Source organism: Bombus affinis, chromosome 8 (genome assembly GCF_024516045.1).
Source record: "Bombus affinis isolate iyBomAffi1 chromosome 8, iyBomAffi1.2, whole genome shotgun sequence".
NCBI lineage: Eukaryota > Metazoa > Arthropoda > Insecta > Hymenoptera > Apidae > Bombus > Bombus affinis.
This window is the reverse complement of record NC_066351.1, coordinates 6,328,946-6,340,963: the sequence shown is the minus strand read 5'-3', so window position 1 is coordinate 6,340,963 and position 12,018 is coordinate 6,328,946. Positions and strand designations below refer to the sequence as shown.

The 12,018-nt window shown below is 37.8% G+C and overlaps 1 protein-coding gene across 1 annotated transcript in view; it reads right to left on the bottom strand.

The window, feature by feature from the left end:
* LOC126919833 (palmitoleoyl-protein carboxylesterase NOTUM) overlaps positions 1–6,315 on the bottom strand; it is a 33,089-nt gene extending 26,774 nt beyond the window's left edge. Inside the window, exon 1 of the mRNA XM_050729455.1 lies at positions 4,711–6,315. Coding sequence (XP_050585412.1) covers positions 4,711–4,728 — 18 coding nt within the window. The 5' untranslated portion in view covers positions 4,729–6,315. The remainder of the gene's footprint in view (positions 1–4,710) is intronic.
* Between the last annotated feature and the right edge of the window lie 5,703 nt (positions 6,316–12,018).

The window sequence follows — 12,018 nt, the reverse complement described above, 5'->3', positions numbered from 1 at the left end:
ATGGAACTTTCTGACAGAAAAAATATTCCATACTATGTGTTGAAAGAATATCCTAACAAAGATAAAAAAGTTGTAAAATTCAACCGCAATGAAATAAATGAACTATCCGATAAATAAGAAATAATCACAGGTAATGGTTAATATTACACTGAAGACTAATTATAAGAAACCTCGGTTAAACAATATATTTATTTCTATGCAAACAACGAAAATGACAGATCTTTTCGATCGACCCATTACATTAAAAAACATCGAAAGTTTATTTTTAGTTGCTACTGTAGGATTTTGGAATACTTCTAACAAAACAAATATTGTTATAACTATGCTATTCGATAATACGCGATATTAAATAATCCTTATAATCCTCTATTAAGTCAAATCTTAACACCATAACTTGTAAGACCATATTGTAAGTTTAAATTTCTTATCGAGATACCTTAGAGTTTCATTTAACTTAACCCATTCCCATCTCACTGTAACGGTTGATAAAGCAATCAGTATCAGTCAAGGGTTAACAAGACAGCCACCGGAATTTCTTTGATCGACTAAAATTCTCAAATCAGACTCTTATTGTTAGAAAATGAATTCAGAGTAGAAACACTTTTCGACAATTCGCCGAAACGTACAAAACGCTACAAGAACGATGGAGCATCTTTCTGCGAGCTAACCGAAAAGACACACAGAGATTCAGCCGCAAATCTAACCGAAAATCCAGCTTTGGCGAATCGAAACAAAACGTTCCGACGCAAATGCAGTGGAAAGGCGAATAGATAAGAGATAGAAGGGCTTAACGAGCGGAGGAAACGAGAAAGCAGTCGCAATGGGCGAGTCAGAGAAAGGGGAGAATCGATGCAAAGACTATGCATGGCGCGCGAGATCACAAACGGAATCTCGATGTAAACATGCTTAAACTGTAATCTCTGCCTTTCGGCTCTTTCTCTCGTCGGAGTTGTACTTGTTGCACGTTTACCCTTTGATGTCGGTCATGCACTGCTCGAAATCAATTTAGACTCATTAACGGGGCTTGAACACAGTGCCAAAGGATATCCGAGCAAACATCGCGTGCCATTAACCTTGCCTCCTTTAGCAGGTGCCGCGGAGTCCTCCTTCTCGACTTCCTTTTGTTTCTCGCGAGCGTTTTCGATCCCCTATTTTGGGAGACACGCGTTGCGCACCAACCAGATTGCAGATTCTCTTTTTCAGGTATCTTGGATACGATGCAGCGGGAATTTCGTCAATTTGAGATCGATTGGGAAGATCATTGCTAGAGCGCGGATTTTTATGCACATGTGGAGAATTGAAAAGTGTAATTATTAGAGTGTAGATTTTTATGAATTTATGAAAAATTTAAAGGCGCAAAAATGCACAGAATAACATGCAAGAATACAGAAAATGTAGAAAATAGAGAACTCGTCATAATATTTAACAGATAAAATAATTTCTGCTTGGATTCCATTTCCTTGAGAATATTTATAAAAATATTAGCATAAATATTCATACCTAACCCCAATCTAGTAATGATACACAGGGATGCGTATGATGTACAAAAGCATATAAAATAAGATATAGTAATCGATACAGCGAGGATCGGATAAAATTTAGGGATGAGTTTTTGAAGTTTAATGTCGTTCGGGTAATTTTTAACCGATTATCGACGAACGATGTTTCGGATTTTTCGCTTTAAACGAACGATCTTCTTTTAAAGACGGGTCAAAGATCTGAAGATTAGACATCAAAGCTCGGTAAGAAATTCTTTTACCGGATGACGCATGTTTTCTCGTTCAAAGCAGATTTTTCTGTTCATTGAACGAGTGTTCGAAACTTGATACTGAGCAGACGATTTCCCTTGAGATCAAATAACCCGACGTGCTTTAGTAGCGTAATCATGAAAACGAAAATTTGCCGATTCTGGAACCATTGGTAACAGAGAAGAACAACTCAATGACAATTTAAAAATAAATAATTATAAAATTCCATTGTCAAGATTACTTTTCCTAATACAAGTAAAAAGTTCAAAATACATAGATAAAGAATTTTAAATCAAACCAGCGGTCGTCTTGCGCACAATTTAACTAATATCATTGGCGAAATCTTCACCAGTGAATTTTCTAATTTGCAAGTCTCCTGATTACCATATTTGACACATAATTATAACAGACAAATGTATAATACAAACTCCAACATGTACCAACTCAATCCCCTAATATTATTGTCCCATAAATTACGTGTACGCGAGAATTCAGTTCTCTAAACAACCAGGGACGAACCATTCCTCAAGTTGCGACCTCTATCCACTTAATCCCCCCGAGAAGATTTCACGGAAGTAGCAAAGTTCTCTCCTCAAGTCGACAGCCACGTTCGCAATAAATTACAATGTCTTGCCCCTTTGAGGCGCAACGAAATGTCACGAGCATTGGACGGCTCGTGGAATCTGAACGTAATTAATCGAGGGATAAAAAAGGAAGAAAGTAGAGAGGACGGTAGAGTTTTGGCGCCACGTATCCAATGGCACAACCAAAGACACCAGCGTGCATCCCATGGGCATGGGCAAAGAACAGCCATAAATTTAGGCGAGTCGTTCGTTCTCGCGGTTTGTCGCATGCGTCTCGATTCGCGAGCGTGATTTATTATGTGTTCGAGGATCGCGTGCGGTCTCGTTCCAGACGCATGTGCCGCCCCCGGTTGGAACTTCAACGTCGGACTCGAGGAAGTCCAACAATCTCGAGGGCTCTTTGCACTTAAATCTAGCGGAAGAAATTTCAGCGTGTTCTGAATTTAATTAGCCTGCTGCGAAGATATCTTATATCTCTGGCTACCGTGGTCTCAACATTTTGCTCTTATTCTGTTTGACAATTGAGTCTGCCAGAGGCCAAACTGATCAGCTATAAATTTTAAACCAGTAAAGTGTATACCAAACGTATTGAAGTGGAAGATATACGAAAAGACATATAATGGACAGAGAAATCCAAGCTTTTATCCATTGTTTTATTCGGAAAAAAGTGCATTGTTGTCAATTTATAACATTTCTAGTTTGGTTGATAAATTTTAAACTTTGAGCGCAGAAAAGATTTAGAGGCGAATGGCGTGGATTTTCAAAAATGGAACAATCTTTCCATTGGTGTCAGAGATCAAGTTAACCAATACCACTGATATACATTTTACTATTTTATCTTTCTTATCACAATACGGATGTTTATACAAATTTATGTTTTAATGTATTACATAATTTAAGAAACTTGTTTCATTTGCTATATAATTGTATCATGACAAGCACTTTAATTCGCACATTTTACATATTTTTCCATATTACTACATGATGTACATCAATTATATTAATCCTCTGAAATAATATATTATATCCTTTAAAAGTACAGTATCATTAAACATTTATAACTAAAGGAACATTTATTCAATAATTAAAACTACAATAAAATTAAAATCACAGTCCTCTTAAGTTCACAACACAGCAGTACTTTGTTATTTTAAATATCATTCTCAAGAAATTGTGTCAGAAACATGGAACTCGATCCGATTAAGTGATACCAAGTAACAGTAGCAACTTCAAACAGATTGCAACCGAAAAGAAAGCAGAAAAAAAAAGAAAATATTAGGGATTGCGGGGGCGGTCGAAACAAAGGGGAAATATCTGGAGGGTTAGGGGCACGCTGGCAAAAGTCAAATAATCCCTGGATGGCCGGAAATTTCGTGAAAGCCAGAGGTTCAAAAGCTTTTGTTAAATCGTACTTAAAAGTTAAAACTCGGAAGCGTAGGTAAAGGACCTGACCAGACATCGGGGCGGGTTGGGCTGTACGATGAAAGGAGAAGTACAACAGGGGACCGTGAAAGCTGGAGATGATCAAAGAGCGTTAGAAGAAAATCGGGTCGTCTTGCTGCTACCTGTTTTACGCTTACACATACATACCAACCCTTTCGTTGGCATAAAATAGAAACACCATGGGAATCTACTGTTTCTTAACAACGCGCATTGCTCTTCATTACTCTCCCCCGTTTTTGATTTGTTCATGTATTCATGGACTTTATAACATTTGTTGATTACATGTCATTTATATAGTTTTTGCTTTACTTTGAATACATGATATTTAGTTTTTGCATATTATGCACATTTTATAGAAATTTGTCTTCTTTCAATCTCACATAAGCGTATAAATAATAATAGTTTAATTATAAACAAGATTATCTTTTTCAACTCTTATTGTATGTACGAGAAAGTCTATATATAAACGTAACGTCATGTAATGTAACGTATGATTATTAAGCATAAAACAGACTGCTTATGGTTTCTTGTGCTGTATTTATTGTTACGAATGTATCTAATCTAAATGACAAGAAAAATATACGTTTTTAAATTGTTGCTTGCCGTATTATTATTCCGTACCGATGAATTTTTTGAAGATATTTTAGTATCAAAATTATCGTTAACATTTTCAGATTGTTCCTCGTTTCTGTTACAATGAACATCTTTGCAAAGAGTTTCACTTTTCTTTCTCGTTAACTTTAAAGAAGTTCCATGGACGTTTCATCAAATACTTACAGTAAGAAATAACAGTTAACTCTTGATCCTACAATACAACACTTTTCTACGATTTAAAAAAACGTATTACTCCAAAAACACAACGAACTGTCAAAAAAAAAAGGTCTTACGCTTCTTAAACAAGCGTTAAAAGCATCAAGAGAAAGCTTCAAACTCACCTGCAGCTCCATTCTCATCTTCTCGCTGCTTAGTTCCGGGTGTTCGCCGGTCGTCAGTACTCCAATGCCACTCAGGAAGCTTCCCAGAGTAAACCAACCTCAACTTCCCGATCACCCTTCGATCATCTTCACCCTCTGCATCTCTCCTCGTGACAATTCTTCACAAGCCAAAAACACCACGATAATTCATCATACTGTCATCAACGTGACAAAAACCTCGATTCCTCTCTATAATAATCGATGTCTGACGTGACATTCGGCACGAGTCAATGTATATCCGCTCGATGATATGTTCCATGCGAAAGAATACTGTTGGAAAAGATGAAAGAAAAAATTTGCTCGTTTTGGAAGCGGAGTGCAAAGACCACGTGGTGGCAGAACGCGTGAAAACGCTCGGTCCAGCTCGAACCGGTCTGCTCGATACACGTCCTCGTTGACGGTTCGCGGCGAACTGCCGCCACTTTTCGCTTCACACGCTTCCTCTTCTCTTCTCCTTCTTCGTTCCTTCCTGCGGGCCGAGCCCTTCTTCCGAGTCACGAGGAGAGTCGGTGCGCGCACGTGCCGGCCACGGCCGAGGAATAGCGACCGACACCTCCTCTTCTTCGCGCTTCACCCTTTCTCTCGTTCACCGTTTGCCTCTCTTCTTGTTCGTCGGCCGCTTTGTTGCTGCCGGCCTCTTCTTGCTCTTTTGCCGCTTGTTTGTTGTGGGTGTTTTCTTTGACGGCTGCGTCCGCGCCGCTCTTTTTCAGACCCGGAAGACCACAGCCCGGGGGAAGATTAATTGACGGGGGATTTTTAGGGGAGGAACCTTCTGTCCCTTTTCATCTATTCTTACGTCTCTTTTTATCCTCTGATCCTTCGCGTCGCCACCTCTATTGTACCCTTTATTCCTCAGATTTCAATTCCATGCTTTCCACCAAACGGGAATTTGATCGACAGCACAGATGGTAGATGTATAATGACACAATCGTTCCTCGCAATGTCATAGGATTTTGATCACAATTTACGGTGATCTTGGGATAACTTTTAGTATATTTATGTTAATTTCTATTGACGGGAGATATTATTTGGTAAGTAGATTTTTGGAGATTCTTTTTCTATATTTTGTTTCCAGAAGGTGGTTCGCTCATTCGTAGATATGTACTATGAATTATTCTGGGAAATTTTGTCTCATGTAACTTATTAATGGATGTTGTATATAATGCTGTCTACTACCAGCATTTTTATTCTTTCATACCACAGTGTACATAATTTGCTCCCTTTAAAGTTTCAAAATTTCTTTCGTAAAAAAATTCTGTCCTTCCGCAACCTTCGATACCCTCAATCTTCCTGGATACCTTTTTTTCCAAGAGCTGCCAATTTTATTTTTCTAAATATACCTGTTATGACACTATTTACTCTTTGGCGGATAAATTTAAGTCTACTTCGGTTCACCGTTGTTTGAATAACACATACGAGGGTGGTTCTCGTGAGCTGGAAGATCGGAAGTTCCACGCGGTATCTAATTGTAAGTTTCAAGGACTTCGGGTGACTCTCAGGTACGGGTATACTACTCCGAATGGTTGGAGGTTCCTTGCACCATCGGAGCTTGGCACTGACTGACAATCGGGCCAGGTTAAACCGCGCGAAGTAACCAGACAACAGTGTCGGTGCGGAAGGGCAGGGGAAGGCATCGAGTCACAGAGAATCGGCTGGAGAGGGATAAGGGAGGGGCGATGGAGACGATTTCACGTGGAGGGTTGTTTTGATTAGGAAATTTCGCTATGGTAATTGTTGCCCTTAGAATAGTATAGATTTGTCGTTAAGATTTAACTATGCAGACAAACAGTAGCTTTGAATGGTCGTGAACATTCTGCGTCTTGACTTAAGTATAAAGTTACAGTATGTACGTATAATTATTTAGACAAAGTGTTTTGTGAAATTTTGTTGAATTACATTAATTTATTTTATACTGATTTTATACTGATCTTTTCGACCATTTACATTTTGGAACCTTATTTAGTAATACGTAGTAGCATTATGAAGCAAACGTGCCGCCCACAAAAGAGTAACATGTTTATACTTCGATAAAAAAGTTTAAGTGTAACGTTGTTCGATACATGTACATATTTAGATTGCTTCATTTACCTCGGAGTGTCCTTTCTTCGTAATGTTACGTAAACTTTCATCACTTCACTTGTAAGTTTTCGTAACTCCCTAACGAATACGCTCTTGTGTCCAATATTTCAGAATTACAGACAATAAGGAGAGGAAACTATCTGCGTTATAGAAAATATCCCGCTGATCATTAACATTTTAAGTACTTCTAAATATCTTCTGAAAAGCTCGATAGATCTTCACTTATTCGACACTTTGTACCGCGAAAATTTTTCTGTTATACTCCTGCACATCTTTATACAGTGGAACTTTTCAAAAGAGATAGTTTATAAATTCTTCTAAAATTTATTCTTCTTCCTTTTTCTTCTTTTTATCGGTGAAATTAACACAAGAAACAATTTTTACATTATCAATGTCGCTGCAACCGCGTTATCGGATTACGTGACGTTAACACTTTGCACTTCGAATTTTATTTCAATTTCGTTATCAGCAGCTCCCAATGCTTTTAAGTGTTTTATTTGGAATTTACTTTAACTAAATAATAGGACAATTAAAATAAATAAAGGAAGAAAGAAATTCACTTAAATACCAGTTTTATTCACACTATTGTTGTATTTTGTAATTTTTAAGTGTATGATATATCTTGAAATAATTTCCAAGATGCAATCCTGGTTTTCTTTCGCGCGTTTTACAAAAAAAAGGTGGAAAGAATGTCGGGTAGGATTCGACAAAGGAGCTCCTGGGATAAAAACTGACGTCGAGTCACATTCGACATAGGAGTTGCAAAGGGTTAATTTTCTGAATCTAATAACGGCAAAATGAGACCATATTTTCCAAACGTATTACTCTAATTATACAATAAAACAATCGATCATTATCTTATGATAGGTAGATTATAGAAATTTACAAGTGCAAAAGTGATAAAAAAGATAAAGAACATACACGACATTCGTGGCACGCAAAAATAAATCAAATACTCGAATAAGTATAAAAATATATAGTATTTATTAGGCGAAATCTCTCTCTCTCTCTCTCTCTTTAGTTATGACTACAGAAATATAAAACTGCATAAACATCCTGTAAGAAAAATTTGGTCCACCCTTCGGAAAGATCCCGATATATTTATTGTTGCGTTATGAGAGGCCATGTGCTGTGGACCTTTGATTAAATGTACAAGTTGCGAAAATATCAACAGTGGTTTATATTGTTGTTTGTTTTAGCAGATTATCTCTATTAGAGCAATGTGAAACCTCGTTCAATCAATAGATCGTTACATTGCGATAAGATTCGTTTACATTATTTTAACATAAATTTTGCTCGATCTTCCTTACCTTCTAAGCCGTTTTCGCGCGATCCATATATCGTTAAATCTCCTTATCGAAGCTGCGGCGGGGGTTGTGCCAGTGAACGAAGGGGGAGGCGTATCGGGTAGAAAAAGTCTATTGCTCGAAAAACGGGTTTGCGGTGCCGCGGGTGCTGCCGGGTGCGCTGTAGTTTATCGTTGAAATCGTGTAGCACGTTACGGTACACCGCGATCATTAGCAGCTAGAAGCCGCCTGCCTGCCGGGAAGGCTGCACGATACTCGCTTAGATATCCGTTTGTTCCACCGAGGTGATCGCACCGATTCGAGGAACCTATGAACCAAACGTCCCATAGCAATTTAGGAGGGAAAAAATGTCATTTGTGTCATTTTTGTTATATAGGCAGATGCTTTTTTTCTATTCATATTTTATAATATGGTAATTGGAGCAACGAAATTGAGAAGAATTTTTTGTAGCTATAATGGATTATCGATCGTCGGATTATTCAATGATTACCGATTATTAGAAAGATCGATTATTTTATAATCGAGAGTAAATCAAGATAGTTTAGGTATATGAAAAGTTTCCATTTTCAAAGTGTAAGTTTCTCCTGTTGTTCTAAAAATATTGTTCGCTTAATCCTCAATAAAATGTTATCGCCAGTTTGATGTAATTTGTGTCAAGTTTGATTCAATGCTTTTAAACAAAACATACTTCTACTTTCTTAATAAAATTTTACTTGTAGATTAGATCTTTACTGTGCGTAGTTAAATATGCATTGAATTCTTTTTACTTTCTTTGTAATTTGCTTCGCAAAGAAATTAATTTAATTTTTCAGCTCGCTCAATTTAATTAAGTAAATCTTTTCCATCTATCTTACTGTAAAACAGTAAAACCGTCTCTTTCAAACATCTTTAGCTTAAGTTAATATTAATTAAAGCAATATATATTGCTCCGTCATAAATTGATTAAAACAACCTGTTAATTCAATATCGATTTATCTGAAACTACCCCATGGGGGTTGAAGGCAACGAACGACGAAGGAAACTACAATGGAAACCACTAAATGTAGTAAACTTGCACACGACACGTATACACAGACGTGATATACCGTAGAGAGAGTGGACAAGCGTAACTTTTTGCCGATCTCTAGCAGATTTCTTTACGGAGACGCCAGCTCGAGGCGATCGAAATGACGTTATTAACGAAGAACGTGACGCCAGGATGTTATCGTGGTCGACTAAACGATAAGCAAAAGATCGGGTCTACCGTATCAGGAATCTTATGGCGTGAGTCATCGCTGAACCGGTCGATACCAATTGAGGCTGATCGGGAGTTGAAACGATCGTTTGCGGCTGTGGCCGCTCCGTCTTTGGCGGACTTTTAAAACGATCATCGACGAGAGAAAACGAAATGATTCGATTAAAATTTGATTACCTTCTTCGCATGTATACGCAATTGAGAAATCGAGAAACAAATATGGGATTGCTCGATTACAATCGATGATCGGGTTTAGATGAGATCAAATATTTGAAATTGAAACGCGCGAATATAAACGTATTTTGGAAGCAGGGAGAAGCAAATTCGAGGAAATGAGAAAATTCATGTGTAAATTCGTCTGAAAGAAAATATAAAAGAGAGAGAAATAAAAGCGATGACATAGAATAGGAGAAATCTAAGTAGAATATACAGTCGATATCCGATACTCGTATCTCTCGCTCAATATACATACTTACATTATGCTACAAGTGTCTTCTCGAAACATCGATATTTTTTCAACAAAAGATACAATACATTGCAATACATATAAAATGTACTTTTACAAATACTTTCATTATGTTCATAGCGAATATAGTTCGAATGCACGAGATAAAAATGTCCTTAAGAATCTTTATCTTCGTAGAAAACCTTCATAAAACGATCTTAGAGCGATCCAAACTGCAAACTTTTCTCTACAATTCTTCACAGACAATTGGCCAACCATCCACCGAACCATCAAAAAGAACGAAGCTAAAAAGTATGTCAAGTTTGCGTCGCAAAAGCAGGGCACGTCTTAGTCCGTGGAGCATCATGGTCCCTTCGTCCAGGACAGGAACGTTGACTTCACAGTAGGACACGTAACACGGTGATTTGACACTAACAGGAGTGGGATACGGGAATGGCGTCGTGACCAGGTGTAATCGAGAAAAGGGGAGCCACAGGAGGGGAGCATCTCATGGAGGGCAGTCGGCACCTTTCATCCCTTCTCCTTCGTCGCTTCTCTCGTTTATCTCTTTTTTTCTCGCTTATCCTCCCCCTTTGGCCTGTTCGGTAATGCTCTCTTTCTCGATGCTGCTCACCGAGTTGCCCGAATCGTCGTTTCGTAGAAACTGATATCGGTGTGTCTCTCGTCCCCACTGAAAGGGAGTTCGGGGAAAAGGAAAATTCGTCGTCGGAAAAAAAGGGATGCAACGGGCGTTCTCTTAGTCTGCCGCGATTCTTTACAAACAGCCGGAGCCTCGTGTATTATTACCATTAATTCTCGCTGTTGTGCCACGGCCATTCCGCCATACCGGTGAAAATTAATGATAATAACGTTTTTACAATCCCACTGTAAACGCTGCTCGCGAGACTTAAACTCCGCATGGAGATAGCGAACGTGTATACAGGGTGTCTCAGAACAGGGTGCATCACACCCTTGCAGAAGGTTATTTTGTATGCAAAAATAAATTAATCTGTGTTACTTAGCTTTGATTTGTTATAAATATGTATTTTGATTTCAATACCTTAGCTTTCTTTTTAAGTTTCATAAAATCGTACGATTTAAATGGAAGAAGTAGGGATGAAAAAAAATATTAACCGATTGAATTCCCTTCCATAGTCACATCATTTTTCATTTTTTCGAATGGTATAATGTACTAAATTTTATTATTATTTTACAAAGAAGATATAATGTACTAATATTTGAAATCAGTTTTAATCAGCACAAATATATTTATTGTTCAGTTAATTAATAGCCTGGCAAGCGGAGATGCCGCGACTTCCCAGAACGTATTGCATCGAGACGGATGTTTCTGCTTGCGCAGATTCCACGTGCGTAGTGGCCAAACGGATTTCACGAGCAAGTTGCACGTGGAAGTCTGCACGTGTATCTATTCTAAACAAAAATGATGCCATACCGTGCCTAGACGTAAAGTCACGTGTGCCTCGGTCAATATCATAAATATATACCAAATTAGAACAAAGAAGAGTCGAACTGTCGATGAATCTTGATCGTCCAGTAGTTGTTATTCGTCAGATACAAAATGCAAACAAATTTTTCACAACTAGATTGTGTTTTAGTTATAATAAACCTTACTTAATTTTTAAAATGACCAGTATTTATTCATTGCCCCAATAATGCTCACTCGTCCTGAACCACTTAAACAACTTATCAAAGTACATACTCTATATAATTAATTGTAAATTGACATATATGTACAGAATTTTCAAGTTCGTTTTCTAAAAAAACGAGACACTAAACGAAGAAACTTTATTCCTTATTTTCGACTTATCTTTGTTAGTAAAATCATCTCCTGTCCAGATGTATCACTTTGCGATACGTTGCGTTGTATAATCTATGGAATGTTTTTTAATGCTTTGAAATACCTGTAAAATGGGAATAACAAAAGAGTGATCGTTAATGATTGCTCATTGCTCGTGTTTGATGTTCTTACTAATTAAAAACCAAGGGACCAGGGGGCTCGTTGTGCTACCTGGTTGACGAGAGCCTGGTCAGGTTCCTTAACACCTAACTGTTTATTCGTGGAACTGCTACCTCATCGATCTTTCTCCCTAAACACACGGCGGTCTTCCGCTTCGACTTTCACTCGAGAGTTACTTTAAAATATTTAACTACGATAAGACGCTTACGTGTAATTAAAATTGTCA